This window comes from Erinaceus europaeus, chromosome 18, assembly GCF_950295315.1.
Source record: "Erinaceus europaeus chromosome 18, mEriEur2.1, whole genome shotgun sequence".
Lineage (NCBI taxonomy): Eukaryota > Metazoa > Chordata > Mammalia > Eulipotyphla > Erinaceidae > Erinaceus > Erinaceus europaeus.
This window is the reverse complement of record NC_080179.1, coordinates 46889294-46907911: the sequence shown is the minus strand read 5'-3', so window position 1 is coordinate 46907911 and position 18618 is coordinate 46889294. Positions and strand designations below refer to the sequence as shown.

The 18618-nt window shown below is 43.7% G+C and overlaps 1 protein-coding gene and 1 non-coding gene across 3 annotated transcripts in view; both read right to left on the bottom strand.

Annotated features, from left to right (window-relative positions):
* Positions 1–501: 501 nt before the first annotated feature.
* CCDC93 (coiled-coil domain containing 93) overlaps positions 502–18618 on the bottom strand; it is an 89004-nt gene continuing 70887 nt past the window's right edge. For both annotated transcript variants that reach the window (XM_060178013.1, XM_060178014.1), the window contains 6 exons: positions 16172–16280; positions 14573–14655; positions 11341–11378; positions 10010–10094; positions 7220–7333; positions 502–893 (listed from right to left, as the gene is read on the bottom strand). In XM_060178013.1, the coding sequence (XP_060033996.1) occupies positions 840–893; positions 7220–7333; positions 10010–10094; positions 11341–11378; positions 14573–14655; positions 16172–16280 (483 nt within the window). In that variant the 3' untranslated portion in view covers positions 502–839. The remainder of the gene's footprint in view (positions 894–7219; positions 7334–10009; positions 10095–11340; positions 11379–14572; positions 14656–16171; positions 16281–18618) is intronic.
* LOC132534477 (U4 spliceosomal RNA) lies at positions 3554–3694 on the bottom strand. The gene has a single exon (XR_009546191.1). It is a non-coding gene; the product is annotated as a U4 spliceosomal RNA (small nuclear RNA).

The window sequence follows — 18618 nt, the reverse complement described above, 5'->3', positions numbered from 1 at the left end:
CAGTGGCCCACAGGAAGTCTGCCCTATTGACAAGCTCAGGGTTGACCAAGCAGGGACACTGCTCACTTCCTGTGGAAATCTTGTTCCTTCTGAAGAACATATTTCAAGACATTTAAGACTCTTTCTCCCCTTCCTTTTTAGCTCAAGAAAAAGCAGTGGGCTTAGCAGAACACACAGCCATACACTGGGCACACAAAAGGATGTGTGTAAGGATTAAACCAACAACGCTGAGCTCTCATGCTCACTGCTATAACACTAAGCCTGCTGTCAGGCACCTTGAGGAGCCAGGAAAGAAAGGCACCACGGACAAGAGAAGGGCCCATGTGATGGACTGATCACACGGGCTGGTCATTCAGCTAAAAAGACAAGAAAATTCCAGGTAACTGAGTCCTGGGGTCAAGCAGGGCTACATATGCTCCCTGGGCCACTCGCTGTGACAGCTGAGTTTTATCCCCCCATCTCACTCTTAGTGTTCACTTCTTAGGAGGTGCTCAATCAATATGTGCTAAAAAATGAATTTCTCTTTATTCAGAGTCTGTTACAAATACAGGTTCCTTCCTATGTGCAATGTTAATGGAGGAATAAAAGTTGAATCAACACAGAGAACAAATGCAGAACCCATATTCCTCCTTAGGGTGAAGGGTAATATCCAAGCCAGATGCTTACACTGATTCCATCAACAACAACTGGCATAGAGACGAGATGGAAGAAGGAAAACATCCAGGGCAATGCCACCCGTAGCTTTCAACTGCAGTCTTCAGAACCATTTCATGTCTTGTAGTTGACATATGGCATTAAAAAAAAATCAGTGACGTACATACATTGAAGGCTAGGAGCATTCAGGAGGCCCTGGCTTTCAGCTTGGACAGCAGCACCTCATTCTTTCGGCCCTCCTGGAGAGGAAGCAGAGAGTACAGAGCATCGAAGATGTCAGTATCCATGTGAAGCCCAGGTATCCTTTCCCCTAACCTTCCCTCAGTCCCATGGGAGACACCTTGACACCTTTTGGCTGACAAATCCACCTGCTAGCACACTGTCAGCACACAGTCCAACTTCCTTGTTCCACCCTGACTTGCACTGCCAAAATAGCTTTCTTTCTTCCCCCACCAGTGTTATTCCTGGGGCTTGGTGCTAGTGTACAAATCCACTGCTTTCAGTGGTCATTTTTCTCCCCTATTTTTTATTTGATAGGACAGAGAAAAATTGAGAGGGGAGGGGGAGGACAAAGATAAGACACCTGCACACCTGCTTTATTGGTTATGAAAACCCCCTTGCAGGTGGGGAGTGGGGGCTCTAACATGGTAGCACATATGCTTAACTGGGTGTGCCATTGCCCAGCCCTGAAGCCCCTAAAATCTTCATGTAGACAGATACAAAGAAAACACCAATATGACAATTTTGAATCCATATGGTAATGAATGAGGAAAGTACAGAGACCAAATACAAGAAGGAGAAGAGGAGGAGGGGGAGAGGGAGGGGGAGAAGGAGAGGGAGAGGGAGAAGGAGGAGAAGGAGAGGTAGGGGGAGGAGGAAGAGGAAGAAAAAATAAAGCAGCCCCGGCTAACTCAATGTTGAGATAGAACACAGAAAAGCTCTTAATTAATTTTTTAAAAAAATTTTTATTTATTCTTTTTGCTGTCCCTGTTGTTTTATTGTTGTAATAGCTCTTAATTTATACAAACACAAAGATGAACACAAATCCTTAGCTTTAAAAAAGAAACAGAAGGGGAATTGGGCGGTAGCGCAGCGGGTTAAGCACAGGTGGTGCGAATCACAAGGACCGGTGTAAGGATGCCTGTTCGAGCCCCCAGCTCCCCACCTGCAGGGGAGTCGCTTCACAGGTGGCGAAATAGGTCTGCAGATGTCTCTTTCTCTCCCCGTCTTCCTGTCCTCTCTCCATTTCTTTCTGTCCTATCTGACAACGACGACATCAATAACAACAACAACACAAAATAACAAGGGCAACAAAAGGGAATAAATAAATAAATATAAAAAACTTAAAAAAAAAGAGAAAGAAATGGAAGATAAGGACGTTTCTCAAGGGTCACACACTCTCTTATGAGTGGAATGAAATTGATCAATATTTTGGTAAGGGCTGAGGGCTGGTTCTGAGAGAAGACACAGGCCCTGTCCCCTGCCTATGAAATCTGATGCCCAGTGGGGTAGCATTTCATCTTCCCCCCATTTTTTTAATTTTTAAAATATTTATTCCCTTTTGTTGCCCTTGTTTTTTTTATTGTTGTTGATGTCATCGTTGTTGGATAGCACAGAGAGAAATGGAGAGAGGATGGGAAGACAGAGGGGGGAGAGAAAAATAAGACACCTGCAGACCTGCTTCACCACTTGTGAAGCGACTCCCTTGCAGGTGGGGAGCTGGGGGCTCGAACCGGGATCCTTAGGCTGGTCCTTGCATTTTGCACCACCTGCGCTTAACTCGCTGCGCCACTGCTCAACACCCCCCCTTTTTTAAAAAAAGATTTTATTTATTTATTCATGAAGATAGAAGGAGAGAAAGAACCAGACATCACTCTGGCACATGTGCTGCTGGGGATTGAACTGTGGACCTCATGCTTGAGAATCTAATGCTTTATCTATTGTGCCACCTCCCGGACCACTCGTCTTCCCTCTTAAGACATCTTCAAACGTTTCTCACTGTGTCTCCTCCAGCCTCTGGTCTTTGGTTTTTTAAATGATCTTTACTCTGGATAGAGACAGCCAGAAATTGAGAAGGTAGGGGGTTAGGAGAGATAGAGAGGGAGAGAGAAAGAGAGACACCTGCAGCACTGCTTCACCACTTGCAAAGCTTTCCCCCTGCAGGTGGGAACCAGGGCCTTGAACCCAGTTCTTGAACACTGTAACATGTGCATTCAACCAGGTGTGTGTGTCACCAACCGGCCCCAGCCGCTGGTCTTGATACTCAGGAGACCATTACCAGCCAGTATAATTCTCTACCCCTGCACTGGGCCATACCAGATGGAGCCCTGCTTTCACCTGGGAGGTGAATCTGTGCTGAGAGCCTGGAGGACTGGGGAGACAGCATACTAAATTATGCAAATGATTTTTATGCCTGAGGCTCTGAGGTCCAATCCCCAGCACCATCATAAGCCAGAGCTGAGCAGTAGCAGTACTCTGGTAAGAAACAAACAAACAAACAAACTGGAGAGGCCAAGCTGAAGATCCAGGCCTGCAAAGTGGTCAGATGTGCAGCAGCCAAGCTTCCCTAGAAATCCACCCAATGTTGCAGATAAACTCTTTTCCACCCATGCATTAAAGACCTCCAAAGCCAATGTTTCAGTCTCCCTTGGTCCAGCAACCTGTTTCCAGCTCTCTGGAGGACCTCTGTTTTTTTTTTTTTTTCCTGGCACAGTTAGAATTACCTTAATTTTACTAAGGCAGCTGAGTACTTGTGTGGTTTACATTTACTCTCTGAGTGGGACAGGAGCCAGGATTGTGGGTCAGAGCAAGGCTGCATTCTGCTGCAGACGGTGTACCAATATTTATTTATTTATTTATTTATTTATTTATTTATTTATTTATTTATTTATTTTATCAGTCTCCGTAGAGACTGTCAAAAATTGCCAATGCCGACTATATTTCAAGTCATCATGGCGGGGTATTGGGAAAAGTTTTCAATTAGCAATAATCGCGCCTCGGATAAACCTCATTGGCTACGATACTGCCACTGCGGAAAGCTTATTTTATTTATTTTTAAAATATATTTATTTATTTTCCCTTTTGTTGCCCTTGTTGTTTTTCTCTGTTATTGTAGTTATTGATGTCATCGTTGTTGGATAGGACAGAGAGAAATGGAAAGAGGAGGGGGAAGACAGAGAGGGGGAGAGAAAGACACCTTCAGACCTGCTTCATCGCCTGGCCTGTGAAGCGACTCCCCCAGTAGGTAGGGAGCCGGGGGCTCGAACCCAGATCCTTATGCCGGTCCTTGCGCTTTGCGCCACATGTGCTTAACCCGCTGTGCTACCACCTGACTCCCTATTTATTTTTTAAAAAATATTTTTTTATTTATTGTTGGATAGAGACAGAGAGAAATTGAGAGGAAGAGATAGACAGACACCTGCAACCCTGCTTCACCACTTGTGAAGCTTTGCCCCTGTGGGCGGGGACCAGGGGCTTGAACCTGTGTCCTTGTGCACTGTAATGTGTGCGCTTAACTAGGTACACCACCAGCTTGCCCCTACCAATATTTTTTTGAACTGTAAAGAAGGGTAGAGATGTGATGAGAATAGGCAGATAGTCATGCTGTTAGACTGCCACACTATTCCTTCTACTGTGTATTTTGGAAAATTTCCACAAATAGATGAAACTATACAATATAAACAGTTCAACTTCACTTGTCATTCTCTCTTTTTTCAATGAGGTAAAAATCAATGGAAAGACATCAAAACACTTACATGGTAAAGAGTCCCCACCCAGGGAAGTTCTGCAGTCCACCTTCTACTGATGTAATACTTTTACTTTTTCAGTAAAGATATTCCAGGCTCTTACCTGGTATGTGTGAGCACTGACTAAATTTCATACTATTTACTGAAGTCTTTTGGGAGACTAAAGAATGACAGCGTCTGGGGAGCCGGGCGGTAGTGCAGCGGGTTAAGCGCAGGTGGCGCTAAGAGCAAGGACCGGCATGAGGATCCCGGTTTGAGCCCCTGGCTCCCCACCTGCAGGGGAGTCGCTTCACAGGTGGTGAAAGCACAGGCCGTAAAGCAGATCTGAGGTGTCTGTCTTTCTCTCCTCCTCTCTGTCTTCCCCTCCTCTCTCCATTTCTCTCTGTCCTTTCCAACAACAACGACATCAACTACAACAATAAAAAGACAACAAGGGCAACAAAAGGGAAGATAAATAAATTAAAAAAATTACAAAAAAAAAAAAAAGAATGACAGCATCTGTTCAAGCAAATACAAAAAAAAAAAAAAAAAAAAAAGGAGGGATTCTCTAGGTATTTCTTTCTAGAAGAAAAAGGAAAATGCCTCCACCTGTTTCTTTCTTGCTGTAGTCCCAACACAGTACTTCATTGAGTTCAAGATCACCAGAGATTAAGTACCCAAAACAAGCTTCATAAAAATGCATGGTTTCTATGTACCCATGTGGGACTAGAATTGAAATCTTGGTTTGGAGACCTTTCAGACAAATTAATGTAGTACTGCGAGTCTAGTGATTTCAGAGTATATGCTGTTTTTTGTTTTTTTTTCTTCACCAGAGCAGTGCTCAGCTCTGACTTATGGTGGTACTGGGGATTGAACCTGGGACCTCAGAGCCTCAGGCATTAAAGTCCTTTGTATAACGACTATGCTATTTCCTCAGCACTATGCTGTCTCTTGACAGAGTTGTTATAATCAAACTCTTGCAGAGCAAGAAAGCAATAGAACTTCAGAGATAACCTTATGTCTCGAGCCAAAAAAGGTTCTCATAAATTAATTATAAAAAGGGGAAGCAGAGAAGGAAAAGATGAAGAAAAATGTCTTGTAAAATGTACAAGCACAAAATTCTCATTTTTATTCTGTAGCCCAAGCACTAAGACACAACACATCTGTAGTTCTTCTAGCATTTTCAGCATATATATATATTTTACACTAGAGCACTGCTAAGCTCTGGCTTATGGTAGTGCGGGGGGATTGAATCTGAGACTATGGAGCCTCAGGCATGACAAGTCTGTTTGCATAACCATTATGCTATCTAGCCCCTTCTCAGTACTCTCTAAATTCACAAAGAACATTATGGATTTGTGGTAGAGAGGAAGAAATTCCTGAAAATAAAGGTGCTGAAGTGCTGGGAGGTGATAAAACCAAAATAAGGATTTCTGGAACGTTTATAAAGAGAAGGGACATCTTCTGGAAGAAAGAAGAGTAGTCCTGCCCAAAGGTAGGTGAGGAAGACCCTTTAGTTCAAACAAGCCAGTTGAGTACTGGCGTCACAGGTAGCAGATACAGTGTTGGGGGCCTTTGTCACCTGACCCAACAGAAGCCACAGAGGAAACTGAAGTGTGGCAGAACTAGGCTGTCACCCAAGTTGCACAGCTGGTGAGCGTTCAAAGCAGTGTTCAACCCAAGCCTGCCACACACAATAGTTCATCTTCCTCTCAGGCTTCTCAAAGTCTCTCCAGTTACTGAAACTGGGGCAGAACATTGCTGTTGGGTTCTTGGAAAAGTCATCACACATTAAAAAAAAAATTTTTTTTAAAATTATCTTTATTTATTGGGTAGAGACAGCCAGAAGTCAAGAGGGGAAGGGGTGATAGAAAGAAGAGAGACATCTTCAGCCCTGCTACACCACTTGCAAAGCTTTCCCCCTGCAGGTGGGGACAGAGGGCTTGAACCTGGGTCCTTGCACATTGTAACATGTGCGCTCAACCACCTGGCACCACATTTTTTTTTTTTTTGCATCGAAAACAAGTCAAGACTTTCCTGACAGCCTGATAGATCTGAATCTATAACAAATGCTATTTCCAGGAGGTTTTATTTATCTATTTATTTTTCGAGTTAGGAAAATGAAAACAAAGATGTGATGTCTCTTGAGACTATTTGATCAGAGCTTCAAAATGAGCCAGAGAACAAGATGACGTTAAACAACTTAGACGCCACACTGCTTTCCGACCACACTGCCAACTTGCTATTTCCGTTACACCCCATGGAAAAATCAAAGAACTGCTGTGGCTTCTAAAGCTTATCTTCAGGTGAACGTAAACCTTACCTTAGCCTTATGCCTGCCCCACCTTTCTCTATCTCTTTTTTATGATTTTTTTTTTTTGCCTCCAGGGTTATTGCTGGGGCTCAGTGCCTGCACTATGAATCCACTGCTCCTGGAGGCCATTTTTTCCCCATTTTGTTGCCCCTGTTGTTACTGTAGGATAGGACAGAGAGAAATGGAGAGAGGAGGGGAAGACAGAAATGGGGAGCTGGGGGCTGGAACTGGGATCCTTATTCCGGTCTTTGCACTTCATGCCATCTGCACTTAAGCCACTGCACTACTGCCCAGCCCCCTGATTTTTAATTTTATTTATTTATTATTGGATAGAGACAGAAAGAAACTGAAAGGGAAGAGTTGGTAGGGACAGAGACAGAGAGACACCTGCACCTGCTTCACCACTCATAAAGCACTGCCCCCTGCCTGTGGGGACCAGGGGCTTGAACCTGTGTCCTTGCGCACTGTAATGTGTGCACTTAGCCAAATGCGATGCCACCTGGCCCTTGTCCCACCTTTCTCTTACCTCCTTGAACTCTTTCACAGTCTTAAAGTATAGCCTCTGCTTTTCTAATAGTTCCAAGTACTGGTCATTCAACTGGTCTCTTCTCATTTTGTTCTCCTGCTTCTTCTTTTCCATCTGTTGAAACATTTAGAGAAGACACATTCTCACCAATATCTAAAAGGCAACCATCACTAAGTCGTCACTGTTTTCTTTCTACACAGTATTTATTCACATAGTACTGTACAGAGGTAATAAATTCATCCCACAATTCTATCATTCCTTTAACTGCAGTAACCGTCTGTTTTATTTGTTTTTGTAGAACCACAAACAAGACACAGATGATGGTTCTCAGCCCGAGCTACTTTGTCCCATAAAGGCCATTGGCAAAGTCTGGAGAGTTTGGATTGCCACACCTGTGAGGAGCAGTCACCACTGGCATCAAAAACAGAGACCAAAGCTGCTACAGCTCAGCAGCCTACAAAGTACGGAAAATCCTCACATGAACTTTTTGGGTCTAAAATGTTCATCAGGTTGAGGGAGAGAAATTCCCATTTCAAAAACTGCGATCAGTGAGTGGGTCAGGTGCAGTGACACCTCTTTTGGGGAGACGTGAATCCAGATCCCTATGATCCAAACAGTCTTGTAAATCAAGATTTTCTCAGTAAGGCAGCTGAAAAAATAAGAGTGGTCTGGGAGGTGCAGAAGGCCAAGCAGTGGGCTCACAGATATGAAGTCACAAACCCTGTCCCTAGCATCGCATGTACCAGAGTGATGTGTTGTTCCTCACTCTTTCATAAGTAAACGGCAAGTCCTGAAAATAAATGACTGACATAGCATTATGTAGCTTCTTCTCATTTAATGTGAAGAGTTTAATACAAGAGTTTCATGCTATCATAAACAGTCTATAATTAAAAAAAAAAACCTATAACATATTGCTGATCACTTCTTACATACCCATTTTTTTTTTTCCTAGTGAAAAATTTAGGTTGTTTCCTGGACTTTGATATCATAAATCAAGGCTAAATTTTCATTAAAGGAACTTTCCAAAGGTATCTAAAAACTCATTCATTTAACAATTTTTTTTATTCATTAACATTATCTTTATTTGTCTATTGGATAGAGACAGTCAGAAATCAAGAGGGAAGGGGGGGAACATCGAGAAAGAGAGACAAAGAGACACCTACATCACTGCTTCACCACTCACAGAGCTTTCCCCTAGCAGGAGGAGGACCGGGGGCTTGTACCAGGGTCCTTGTGCATTGTGATATTTGCGTCCAACCAGGTGCACCACCACTTGGCCCCCATTCAACAAATGTTAAGTGGACACCTTAAAACTAACGCAGTGATGGCAAGGCTACCTCGCTGCTTCCGTGGAGTCAACATTCTAGACACTAACCAAGCGACCTACATAGGAAGTTTCTAGCATTTTCCATTTTATTGGATAGGACTGAAATTGAGAGGGGAAGAGGAGGAGCTGGGGGGGAGGGGGCACCTGCAGACCTGCTTGGCCATGTGAAGCTCTCCCTAAGCAGGTGGGGAGCTGGGGGCTCGAACCCGGATCCTTGCGCGGGTCCTTGCTGTGATGGTGGTCAGGGACCTCTTACACACAGCTCTGGCTCAGTAGTTAGTCCTCCTCCTCCTGGCAGACTTCCCCTTCACCACAAGATTATAGCTTTAGCCAAAACTCTCACGGATGTTCTTTTTCAGGCCCTACTTTTCAAAACCATTACACACATTTTCCACTGGGTGGGGTGGGACATCACTGCTAGGTCCTTCTTATTTAGCACAGCAGGCAAACCCACCCCGGGCCTTGTCTATTTGCTCTGTGCTCTAGTTAGTTGGCTGGTTGTGCTTTAAACAACCAGAAACAATGCAACTTAATTAAAACATATTCATGTACTTGTAACACTGAAAGGGTAGGAGTTTGAGATCTGAGGTCAGAAAGGTCTGCATTCAAATTCATACTCAATAAAAATATTTTCTCATCTTACCCGGTAACATCCTAGAATACACGTGGTAAGAAGTGCTAAGAGTCCCCCTACAGACATAATCAGGAGCTAACTTAGCTGTGACTTTCATATCCACACTATTATCAGTGTCGCCTTAACCAGGCGCCCCCTTCCTACTTCTGACTTCTCACTCCAGGTCAGGAACTCCAGATTCTTTTGCTGAGATCTCTCTCTCAGCATTCCAGAGATACAGAGCTCTGCCCCTCACCTCTAGATGAGGTAAAAATGTTCACTGACTCCCTGGATAGCTAAGCTCCGGCAGGACAGACAGAAGAAACAAAAATGATAAACATACCCACCCCAACGTGCATGGCTCTGTAAAGCAGGCAGTTATTCCGAGTCGGGTGTCAATCAATATCTAAATCTCACCGCTGGGCCAGAGGAAAGATGTTTTCACCAAAAAGATGCCTTTGAGAACATAGTCCCAAGAACCTGCAAAAGGATCCTGGATCTGCAGGAGCCTTTTCTTTTTTTTTTTTTTTAGACTTTTAAAAAATTATTATCTTTATTTATTGGATAGACATAGCCAGAAATTGAGATGATAGGGGACAAAGAGAGAGGGAGAAAGACAGAGAGGGAGAAAGACAGAGAGACACCCGCAGTACTGCAAAAGGTTTCCCCCCACTTTTCGTACCACATGCAAAGCTTTCCCCCTGGAGGTGAGGACTGGGGGCTCGAACCTGGGTCTTTGAGCACTGTAACATATGTGCTCAACCAGGTGTGCCACCACCCGGTCCCTCCCGGAGCCTTTTCTAACACCATTATGAAATCTGGCCACAATCCAGAAAAGAAGCCATCTGACCTTCATTCTGCTTTGCTTAATGCCTTCTACGATCTGTTCCATCTGCCGTAAGAACTGGTCCCGGGCAGCAGGGGAGGCCATGGCTCTGGAAGAAAAATCAGCAGAGTTAAGACTAGCACACAAGACTCAGGAATGGAGCAGGGACAAGCCGTCAGCCCTCTACCCTGACAATGTACTATGTGGCAAGTAGGTCTTTGCACAGCACAGTAAACCCAGAAGGTATCCTGGGGTTCTGGAGAGTTAAGGCTTTTCTATCCTGACAGCTCTCACCTAGAAGGGTGCCTGCTTGGCCATGTGTGTGACTTACGTGCAAGTCCTGCTTAATGCCCAGGGGAATATTACAATGCTGTGGTGTCTTTCCCTTTCTGTCTCTATCTGAAAAAGTCAACCCAGAGTGGTCAGGCCTGTCAAGGAAAAAGGAGAAGAGGAGAAATAATGGATTTTATATTCCAACGAAGGCATGTGAAACAGCCTGGTCTTTTAACTGAAAGCTAATCTTTTTTTTTTTCTTTTTTTTTTTTTACCATTTCCCTATAATTTTAGATCATGCATATTTTCTGAAGGCAGAATAAAATGGGACCGTTGACAATATATTTTTAATTTTTAAAAATTATCTTTACTTACTGGACAGAGACAGCCAGAAATTAAGAGGGAAGGGAGAGACAGAGGAGAGAGACAGAGAGACACTTGCAGCCCTGCTTCACCACTTGTGAAGTTTCTCCTGTAGGTGGGGATTGAAGACTTGAACCACTATGCTTAAGGGTTGGCATGCGTGTGGGAGAGATGGACCTTGCCACCCAATTTTGGGGGGTGGGGGTCTTCTATCCGAATGAAGCAATTTGGAATGCCAAATGTTAACTTAGAAACAAAATTTACCACAAGACTAAAAATCTTGAGAGCTATAGCTTATTGTACTGTGATAATTTTAAAGCATTTCTATGTTCTCAAAAATAAAGGGTATGATTCTAAACTTAGCAAGACAAAAGTAATATGCAAAGATTATGGTAATTAAGCATAATCTAACCATCTGAAATCTTATCCTTTCCCCTCAAACATTCCTTGGTGTTTTAGAAATTCACTCGATAGGACTGTGTTTCTGTAAGGAAACAAAGACTGTTAAACCCAAACATATTTCTACTTAGCAATTTAGGTAAAAGGGTTAAGAATCACACACCCGGGGCCAGGTGGTGGCACACCTGGTAAAGAGCTCACACTAAAGAATCAGCACCAAGAAGTACACTGTGCTCAGTCACAGTGCTGCAGTGCTAGGATGGGCCAAACACAAGGTACAGGGTGTTCGAGGTACTGACAGCAGGACTGACAGTACTTACTGTGAGAAGTTCTCATGAATTGAGTTCAGCAGGCTAATCTGGGGGAGAAAGAAGGAAATTAACAAAAATAAAATAGGATAAAAGATTATGTTTCTTCAACAACTGAAAACATGTCTTGCCTTTGCTTATTATGAGAAAGACAATGAGGTGTGTGTTATGAGAGAAAGAGAGGGAGAGGAAGGGCCAGGGCACTGCTCAGCTCTGGCATAAGGTGGTGCTGGGATAGAACCTACGGTCTCCGGTGTCTTGGGCTTGCAAGGTGGTACTCTAACAGGTTGAGCTATCTCCCAGATCTTTTTTTCTTGGTATTTTGAAAGAAGATACCTTTATCTATGTGGATAAAGGTATAAAAGTAACGTTAAAAGAAGGACCAACATTTTCTTAGTCCCACATTTTTTTTTCTTCACACCATAACTCTATAAAGCTCTGGCTTATGGGTGTGCCAGGGATTGAACCTGGGACCTTGGAGGCTTAGGCATCAAAATTATTATTATTATTATTTTTTAGATATCCATCATGCTCTTATCTCAGTCTATAATTTCACCTTTCTGTACAGAACTACCATGTGACAACCCATGGCCCCAAGCATGTAAGAAGAAGGTTCTTTGAAGGGAATGGACCCCAGCTGAGAAGACACTAAGCTAACATTGGGACTCTGCCCTGATAGTCCTTCCCCTTGGGTTGAATACAACACTTCACTGTCATGGCTATCAGTGGAGCAAAGGCCACTCAGGGTAGAGAGCAAGAACACTCTTCCCATCCTACCCCTTCCCACAGACTCTTCTTGTCAAAATGGCCAACTGCTTGGTGGCTCTAAAAGTCTCAAGGTAGTGTATCATAATGATCCTAATTAGATGGAAACTGCCTTAGCCTACAGTCTAGAAAACTAAGGTTCTCTTTCTGACTATGCCATTAACTCAACTAGTGAGCTCTGGGCTAAGCAGATCCTATATGTGGCTTTCAGGTTCACAGTCCATAACATGAAAATGGTATTCTTGTTCTTAGGATTCCACAGATACATGAAAACCGAAGTATTACAGGTATAAATGAATCTGGAATAAAATGTAGTTTATTCAGATAAAATTCCTGTGTCAACACGACTTAGAATTAAAAGCCCTAGTTTATTAAAAGCTGCAGTGACTTTTAAACACTGATGAAGGATATTTAGTGGGGGTTCAGGCCTTCTCAGGAGGGGCGCGCAATAAATGTCTGTCTGTAAATGAGGGCTGACAAGTGTTCCCTTTGGCAGGAAGGAAGAATTCAAGGTCAGTGTGTATAGCAGTTACCCACCCCCCCCCCAAGTCTGACATAAATCCCCTGAACTTCATTTCTTTAAACATTTATCAAACTCCTGTTACATGATCCTCACTGCCGCAGGCAGGCACGCACGCATGCATGCACACACACACACACTCACTCCCTCCCTTTCAAGAGGAAAGAGATTCATTCAGTTGGACTGACAATGGGGGAAGAAAAAGTGACAACAATTATAGATGTCACCACTTAGGTTTAGGTAGAAGATTTATAATATTATCCTTGTTAAAGTGGCAACTGGTGTAGGTCAAAAGGCTATCAAATGAAAATAAATTCTGCCAATCTCAAGGGAAAGGAAGCAGGAAATAACTAATATGTATTGAGAAATACCACATGATTCAGTCTTTTTTTCCCCCCCCACAAAAGAAGCAGGAACCAAACCTATTTTATAGGTGAAGAAAATAAGGTCAGGGCTGGGTGGTGGCGCACCTGGTTGAGCACACATGTTATAATGTGCAAAGACCCAGGTTCGAGAGTTCCCCCTCTGCCCCCCCATCCCCACCTGCACGGAGAAAAGCTTTGCAAGTGGTGAGGCAGGGCTACAGGTGTCTCTGTCTCTCTCTCTCCCTCCACCTCCTTCCCTCTTGATTTCTGACTGTCTCTATCCAACAAATAAAGATAATAATAAAAAAAATTAAGAAAAAAAAAGGTTTAAAAACCAAGTCTGTCTGATTCCAGAGTGTGTGCTTTGCCCACTATACTGTTACATGGAGGCAAGTACTGTTTTTTTGTTTTTGTAAAGCCTTGCATATGTATAATTTTTATTGTTCCTGGTAGATTCCCCCCCCCCCCCCCTTGATTGCAGATATGAAGAGAGATGGACAGGAAGAGAGGAAGAAGTAGACGGCTTAGCACCTCGCTAAGCTTAGCACTCATGGAGTTTCCACTGGTGCCACACATGGGTGGGGTAGGGGGGCTTGAACCCAGGTCCTTGCACATGAAGTGTGCATTGTAGTGTGTAAGCTATCTCCAGGCCTGTTTTTCCCCTAGTGCACTGCTGGGGTCTCCTGCATGTGCAGTACTGCTAAACTGTCTCCCCACCTCCCTGGCCCAATTTTTAGTCTCTCTCTCTGCCTGTCACTGACAATTAAACACTTCCTTTGTTCATCTAAGCCAACAGCCAATCATCCCTATGTTAACTGGCTGGTTATTTCTTCCTTGAAAATCTCAAAGTGTCACCAACTACAACTTTCCCTTCATAGGCACTTCTCTCAAGCTTTATTATTATTATTATTTAAAAGCCTTTTTAAATATTTTATTTATTTATTATTTTACTAAACAGAGGCAGGAAGAAACTGAGAAAGAAAAGGAAGACAGAGAGGAAGAAGCAAGAAAGACACATACAGTGCACATGGTGACCAGGGGTGCCACTGGCTGACCCCTTTTTGTAAAGATTCTTTTTTGGGGGCCAGGCAGTGGGTTAAGCGCACATAGTGTGAAGCACAAGGCCCGGCGCAAGGATCCCAGTATGGGTCCCAGGCTCCCCACCTGCAGGGGCATCGCTTCACAAGTGTTGAAGCAGGTCTGTAGGTGTCAACCAAAATAAAGATTCTTTTTTTCCTTTTCTCTTTTTACCAGAGTACTGCTCAGCTCTGGTTTATGGTGGTGTAGGGGGTTGAACCTGGGACCTTAGAGCCTCAGGCATGAGCATCTATTTGCAAAACCATTATGCTATCACCCCTACCCAAGAGATTCTTATGATGGTATTTCTCAAGTCATACCAGTCATATGTCACTCCAGAGAACATGAGCTCGCAAGGAATCTGGCATTTTCTGACTTGTATCCTGGCATTAGGAATACACTAGCATTCCTCTCACTGAAGATGCATACATTCCAGACATTCACTGGAACTTCCTAGGGGAGAGAGTGCTGGAAGCTGTTTATCTGGCTGTTAGTTTCTTCTGAAAAAGTTTCTTACCTCTTTCTCCAAATACACCTTTTTATCATCCAGTGTATTATATAAAGTGAAGAACTGCTTGGTTTCTTTGTGCACTGCTGAAACTGTAAATGCAATGACATAAGTACACAAGTAAGACACTGTCCCACAATGCCCCCATTCACCCTTTCCCACATGAAGCACAAGACCTGGGTTGGTCTGGCTGGCACACACTTGCTGTCTATACGGAAGCTCCACAGTGCACAGAGCAGACACAATGTGATGGACAGGCTGATAGCAGGTGGTCGGTCAGGCAGGGTAGCGCAGCACGTTAAGTGCATATGGCGTAAAGCACAAGGACTGGTGTAAGGATCCCAGTTTGACCCCCCACCCCCACAGGGGGGGTTGCTTCACAAACAGTGAGGCAGGTCTGCAGGTGTCTGCCTTTTTCTACCTGTCTTCCCCTCCTCTCTCAATTTCTCTCTGTCCTATCCAACAACAATAACAACTGCAACAAAATAGAAAAAATGCTTCATCACTCGGGTGAAACCTTTCCTTTCATAGTATTCCCTAATTCCATTCCAGGTGGTCCACTTACTAATAAAGTCCCCAAACCTAGATATAGACCAGGTCCCATGAGATAGAGCATATGTTCACATATGTCCATAAACCAGGGCAAATATATATACCTGAAAGCAGAAGTACAAAAGAATCTGCAGTGAGTACTCCCTAATACTTCATCTGCACTATTCCAGCCTTTAGGTCCATGACTGCTCAACAACTTGTTTGGCTTTGTATGTTAACTCTCTTTTCAGCCACCAGGTTCCGGATGCCAGCATGATGCTGACCAGACTTCCCTGGACTCATGACCCCATCAATGTGTCCTGGAGCCCCACTTCCCCAGAGCCCCACTCTATAGGGAAAGAGAGAGGCAGGCTGGGAGTATGGATCGACCTGTCAACGCCCATGTTCAGCGGGGAAGCAATTACAGAAGCCAGACCTTCCACCTTCTGCAACCCTCAATGACCTTGGGTCCGGGGAAGCAATTACAGAAGCCAGACCTTCCATCTTCTGCAACCCTCAATGACCTTGGGTCCATACTCCCAGAGGGATAGAGAATGGGAAAGCTATCAGGGGAGGGAATGGGATATGGAGATCTGGTGGTGGGAATTATGTGGAGTTGTACCCCTCCTATCCTACGGTTTTGTTAATGTCTCCTTTCTTAAATAAATAAATAAAAAAAAAAAGGCCTCCAGGAGCAGTGGATTCATAGTGTAGGCACTGAGCCCCAGTGATAATCCTGGAGGCAAACAGACAGAATTTAAAGGAGCTAAATGGCTGACTGAGATGAAGACTGGTTCTAAACATTACTCCAAGAGCTCAAGTAGTTTAAATAATCTGTCCATGGAGAAGGCAGGAAGAGTACCACAGTGCTGCTCCTGGGTGTGTGGGGAATCCCCTGCCCTCCAGCTACATGAGTACCAAGGAGGTGTGATGATGAAGTGGAAACCTCCCGAGAAGTGCCTTTCATTGCCTGTGCAATGAGGTACACCCCGCCATGTTAACATGGGCCGAAGCCTCTCATCTCCTGTCCCACTCTGGACCATCTTTTCAGAGTCTGCTTGTGGGTGATGCACCTACTCTGGTGGTAGAGTTCAAGAAATCTCTTCTGGTACTGTATCAGCTCAGCGCGGCTGGGCACTTCATCAATCTTGCGATGCAAAATAGCGATTTCTCGATTTCTTCGAGCCTAAATGCAAAAGGGGGGGGGGAGGAGATGATACTTCTCCGGTCAAGAGTCTTCTTATTTGTCCTCCAGGGAATCAAAATATTGTGCCCCACCCTCACCTGAGTATAGATAGCAATCTGAAAATATCCTTCATTCTTGGTTTCTTTCTTTTTTTTTTTTTTTCTCCCCACCAGGTTTATTGGTGCTGGCACTTCAAATCCATCACTTCTAGCAGCCAGTTTTTCTTTTGTTTAATTAGACAGGACAGAGAGAAATTGAGAAGAAGGGGAGACAGAGCAAGGGAGAGAAAGACAGATGCCTGCAGACAAGTCTCACTAACACCCCTTCTCATTACTGCACCTTTGGCCCACACTGTCTTCCTTATGCTTTTCTGGGTAGTTATCTAAGTGTCTGCCCTACTGCCCAGGTCAGAAATCTAAGCCTCGCTTGGAGGAAATTTTTCAGTTGTGCACAACTAGGCACATCTTAGCTATGCCCCCCCCCCACAATTAGTGATTAAACACTGTTTAACAAAATTATTAGATTTCAAATCTGTTTTTATACCCACCCATGTTGCTTCTAAGTAACGTTATCAGTTTTTTTTTAATTTAATTTTATTTATTTATTCCCTTTTGTTGCCCTTGTTGTTTTATTGTTGTAGTTATTATTGATGTTGTTGTTGTTGGATAGGACAGAGAGAAATGGAGAGAGGAGGGGAAGACAGTGAGGGGGAGAGAAAGACAGACACCTGCAGACCTGCTTCACCGCCTGGGAAGCGACTCCCCTGCAGGTGGGGAGCCGGGGGCTTGAACCAGGATCCTGACGCCGGTCCTTGCGCTTAGCGCCACCTGCGCCTAACCCGCTGCGCTACAGCCCGACTCCCACGTTATCAGTTTTTTATGAGTGTTTTTGTCGGATTGAGAGGGATTTTCATTATTATAAGTGTGACTGATTTAAATATAGAAATAATATTGTCAATTTTATTTTCATCTATTGAGATGGTGGTGTGTTTTTATTGTTTCTTGAATATCTGTAGTCTAACAACTTCTCAGAAACTCTACAATTACCAGCTATATCTAACTACTGTCATCTCTCCATGAGCTATATAACCATTCAAGTGGAAACTACAAAGATATAGATATATAGTGGGGGTAGATAGCAAGATAGCATAATGGTTATGCAAAGAGACTCTCATGCCTGAGGTTCCAGAGGCCCAGGTTCAATCCCCTACAGCACCATAAGCTGCTGAGCAGTGCTCTGGTTAAAAAAAAAAAAAGAAAAAAAAAAAATCTTTTGTTCCAAACCGAGAATGGGTTCCCATCTCCCAAAGATATAATCAAAATATGTCATCATAATGAGAAGTAGCATATGTGTGTGTGGTTTCTTTACGACTTAAGTCATATTCTACAACTCATTGCTTCTTAAGTGCTAGATCATGCTAAATTAAAAATGTAAAAAATAAAATGTTTTCTCTATAAAAAGAGAAAGAAATGAGAGCATCATCTTAGCCTCCTCTTTTTGTCCTACCTAGTTAATGCTAGGTTCTTTGAGCCACAGCTCTTCAGTCTCTTCCTTGCCACCTCATTCTGTCCACATCCATTGCTCCTGCCCTGGCCCAGGCAGCTCTAGCAGGCTTATGGTTTTACCGCCACCTCCCTCTTGCCTGTCAGAGGCCTCTCTCCTGTGTACTCTGATGTTCTTGGGAGATGGAGCATCTCATTTCCTATTCCTGTGGCCTCACACTAATGCTGAATATAGAGTAAGCACAGAGTCAAACCACTTCCAAGACTGCAGGTCTATTATCTTGATTTTTGTGAATTCTATGCTTCTTTAGAGATGGGGAGAATACTCTTGTATCCAAGACAAATGTAACTTAGCAGAACCTAGGCAAAATCAGATTAAGAAAAAACTGGGAATAAACAGGAACTTACTGGCTCCTGTATCCCTCTGGCTCTTCCCACCACACACTGGCTTTTCACTCCCAGAGGTCAGAGGCCAAGTGCAACACCACTGGCTCATGACTTCTGAGCTTCCATGAGCCAGAGCCTGGCAATGGAAGTCATTTTACTATGAAGTTTATTTTATTTTATTTTTTTCACCTGCAAACTTGCTTCACCGCTTGTGAAACGACCCCCTATTATAGGTGGGGAACTGGGGGCTTGAACTGGGATTCTTACGTCATCCTTAACCCACTGTGCTATCGCCCGGCCCCCATTATGAAGTTTTTACTCTGTGAATTTAGCTCCAAAATGAATTTAAAAAAATCAAAAAGGCAGCAACAAACAAACAAAAAACCTCCCCCCCTCAGCCTTCCTCAAATTTGATGGGCTCTTTACAAAATACCAAGGTTAAAAATAAA